The 3,856-nt window shown below is 56.2% G+C and overlaps 1 protein-coding gene across 1 annotated transcript in view; it reads left to right on the plus strand.

Moving 5' to 3' along the window:
- The first annotated feature begins 1,109 nt into the window (after positions 1–1,109).
- Positions 1,110–3,856, plus strand: part of LOC127750965 (uncharacterized) — a 19,152-nt gene continuing 16,405 nt past the window's right edge. The window contains exons 1-2 of the mRNA XM_052273772.1: positions 1,110–1,233; positions 3,417–3,703. Of these exons, the coding sequence (XP_052129732.1) occupies positions 1,110–1,233; positions 3,417–3,703 (411 nt within the window). The remainder of the gene's footprint in view (positions 1,234–3,416; positions 3,704–3,856) is intronic.

Below are 3,856 nucleotides of genomic sequence, written 5' to 3' on the forward strand. Positions count from 1 at the left end.
ACGACCACCGGCCCTCTGCCTGGGCCCCATAAACCCCCTCAACACTTGACTTTCCGTTGCTCTATGAAGCCGGAAAAGGGATACCATTGCGGGTCGATGGTGAGCTGCTGCTTACTGCTGCTACCCCGGCCCTCCTGCAAAAAAAGCGCAACCTTGGCTACTTCTCCCCACCCCGACACGCCCGGGCCATGCCGCGCACAGGAAGAGGAGGGAAGAAAAGAAAGAAAATTTATCGCAAGGCCAAAAAGCGAGTCTGTGACCTTTTTCCTATTGTGCTGGTGCTCGGTGCGACAACTGCTGTTCTTTTCTCTTTTTCTCTGCCCGCCCTATCCCCGGTAAAGCTTACCCACCCACCAAAAAAATGAAGTTTAAAAAAGCAAATGGAGAAAACGCAAACAAAAACCGTGCAGTCCAAGTTTGGTTGTATACGGCAGTTGGCCCGCGCGAGCCGTGAGGCCACCACCGTGGTTCGTTCGCGCATTAAAACAACCCTTAAGAGATAGAGCGCGATATCTTCCCTGAAAGAATACAAGAGAAGCAACAAAACAAAAACAGAATTACTGTCGCGTCCCGGGCGCGCTGCTGTAAATTTTGGTCGCGCGCGCAAGTCATGCTGTAACAGTGCAGTGCAGCCGGGCCTTGCCGAGCCGCGCCAGTCGCAGCGGAGCACGGCGCCGGGAGAGGAACGACCTTGTGACCCGCTAGCCCGCGTCCCCGCGCACCGCGCGCGCCCTCCCGCCCCCCGCTACTCGTACCTGTTTTCATACTTTATTCATACTGCTGGGTGTTGTTGTTGAAAACTCTCCGGCTGATTATTGCATCGGTCGTAACCCGAGTTTAGAAACATCCCTCTACCCTCGCCTTTACCCATGTGCCGCAGTCTGCATTTTCATGCCGAACGTGAATCGCACACCTGTTTCTGTTCATTCAGCTCCGAACAAATGGACTTGCTCGTCCTCGCCCTTCGGTCAACAAACTGCGACCTACTTTTCGTGCTGCACACATCCGGGGTGCGCTCAAGGGGGCGTTCAAGACGGGTGGTTGGGGGGTGGATGGCGGGATGGGATGGGGGGGTACCAACGGCGGTGCTTGTGGTGAGAACTACCCAGATGCATGTGCGAGCAGGGCGGCGGCGGCAAAGTCGCCTCGGCTTAACCAGGGACTCATCCTCTCGGAAGTGTTGCAGACCCTCTTCAAGTCCCCCCGCCCCGCCCGGGTGCTGCCTAGATCCAGGTCAGGTCATGTTTCTCTCCCTCTCTGTCTTTCTCTCGACACCCCCTCTCTCGCCTACTCGCTCTGCACTCTGCATCCTCCCCGGGCCACTGCACAAGGGCTGCTTTTGTATACCCTACTCATGCTTTTCATTTTCCTACTTTAGTCAGAGTCCCGGTCGCGTCACTGAGGTTATTTATCCAAAGTTCACAGAAGTTTCACACTGAGGTTCATGATCGAAATCCTGTTATCAAAAGTTCATCAAAGTCCAAAAATAAAAGGACCGACATTGAAGCCCCTATTCCCTCTTGCTCCTCCCCTCAATATTTCGCGAAATATTCTGTCGTCGCGCGTGCCCAGCTTCAGCTTCCCCTGCCGCCTGCAGAGGGGTGGCGATGGCGATGCAGCAGAAGCTCGCCGCGCTGCCACCCCCTGGCTCCGGCCGCCGCCGGGCTGGCTCCCCCACTGCAGCCCGGGCGCGAGGACTTTGACAGGGCGGGGCGGGGGAGCTGCAAGGGTGGTGGGCGGGCAGCAGCTCGATGCAGACCTGACCAACGCCACAGTCAATGCCTTGCACCGTATATGACACCCTGCGCGCTGCGGCGCTGCGGCCGTCCCCGGCTCACTGCGCCACCCAGCCCCACCCCAGCCCCACCCTCCACCATCTCCGTACCCGTCCACTCCAACCCTTCACTGATGCCAGAGAGCTCCAACGACAGCTCTGCGAAAGTCAAAGATGAGTCCGCCATTTCGCCCTCTTGAATCATTTTTGCTCCGGCGGCTGTGTCAACCCTTGGACCACAAAAGATCCGCTTTACTTTTCTTTATTTTGGCTTTATTTTTCTCTCTCATCTACTTCAGAGTCGGCGGGTGGGTGCAGCCCGAGCGTTCGCGGAAGTTCCCAGTTTCAAGTGGTAGCAGTAGAACCCAACTCCGCAGTGTCGGCGGGCTGATGGCGGTGCCTCCCTTTGGCCTCACGCTGCGCCGCGCCCGCGGCCTCCTGAAGCTTTCCGCAGAGGGAAAAAATAATTTGAGCTGGCACGTGAGCGCACAGTGAGGGTGGGGCTGGGCTGGCAGGGCGTTCTCATCAGGAAGCAGAAGCCTTTTGCTCTTTTTCCCGCCCAGCCGTACTCGGGCGCGGCTGCTGGGGCCGCCGCTGGGCCCTTGCCTCTCCCCGGCTTGCCTGGCAAGTCTAGTTAGTTGTTTCTTCCAACGAGAAGAGCAAACAAAATCAAAGATTCCACCGCCATCTCTCTCTCCCTCTCTCTCTCTGCTACTGCTGCTGGCAACGAGGGTCCGCCTCCCTACTCACACATTACCCACCCCTCCCCCTCCCACCGCGCGGCGCTCCCGATCGATACGTGCATTAACAGAGCCCCTCCTCTCCTCTCCTCTCCTGCCCTTCCCTTCCTCACCCTGCACAGGGCCTGCTGCAGCAAGGCGTGCTCTCGCTGAAAATGGCGTAAATTGAATTCATTTACCCAAAATAAACAAGCGCCGCAGGACATCTCCCAAGAAAAAAAAATTAAAAGGAGACACTTTTTCCCCCTACTTTTTAAGAGTCCACAGGACAATACCCCCGCTGCGCGCCCTAGCCAAACGTCACAGAGAGACTCAATTATTAATCTTGCAAATTAAAATTTTGGCCGTGTATTCTCCCCGCGCGGATGAGAGCGGGCGTATTATGACGGGCCCGGGTCCCGAGGGTGGCCCTCAATTACAGCATGCAGGTCGCTATGAGTGGGGCCTTCCGCTCCCGCTCCCCGACGACACCTCTGCGCCGCTCTGCGCGCACCAGGGTCTCTGTGCAGGGATCCGGAAACATGCCAAGGTCGCCGCAGCAGAGGCCGCGCAGCCGCAGCCAGCTCCACGCAAATGTGTAATAATTTTAACAAGGAAAATGTGTACGTTACGTTAAGCCTATGCATTTCTCGTATTGCCTGATTATGTGTATTTCTCTTTTCAAAAATACCCATGCATAGATGTATTTGTGTTGTTGTATATTTTTGTTCTTAAGTTTGTTATGTTGCTGATTTTTTTAGTTGTCCTCCCACCCTCCTTTTATACTTCTTAATAGCCTTTACTGAAAACAGTACATGAGTGTTTTTTCTTTTACGGGGATTTTATGTACTTGTCCATTGTAATGTGCATGCCACGGTTTTAAAGTCCCTTTTAAAAAAACTGTTTGCTTCTGTTTTTGGCAGGGCTGGTCTCCCTGAAGATTTTCTCTCTCCCGGAAGAAGTGGGAGGCAGGGGCCGGCTCGACTTTCGCCAGCAGTCGCCATCGCATAGATATTTGGGACGTCTTCGGACCCTTTTTACAAGCACGGCCAGACCTTTGCCAAGAAGTGAAGCCGAGGGAGGACTTTCGCGAAGTGCGAGTCAAGCAATTTCCAGTCCGCACGGTGGGCCTAGCTCCGGCGGGGTGCTGCGCCAGGGCTGGGCTCCGGTTGCGCCGTCTGCTAAGCCCCCACCGAGGCATTCATCTCAGGTAAGTGAGAGAGCTTCGCCGGGATTTAGCTGAGCCACGGCTGCGCGCGCGGGCTGCAGGGAGCCGGTCTCCTCCTCCGTGCCGAGCACCAGGACCCGACCGGTTAGGCAACTATCAGGGCGCCGCTCGGCCTGCCTAACGTCCGCGCGGGGG

The sequence above is a fragment of the Frankliniella occidentalis genome, unplaced genomic scaffold (assembly GCF_000697945.3).
Source record: "Frankliniella occidentalis isolate FOCC.00 unplaced genomic scaffold, Focc_3.1 Scaffold298, whole genome shotgun sequence".
Lineage (NCBI taxonomy): Eukaryota > Metazoa > Arthropoda > Insecta > Thysanoptera > Thripidae > Frankliniella > Frankliniella occidentalis.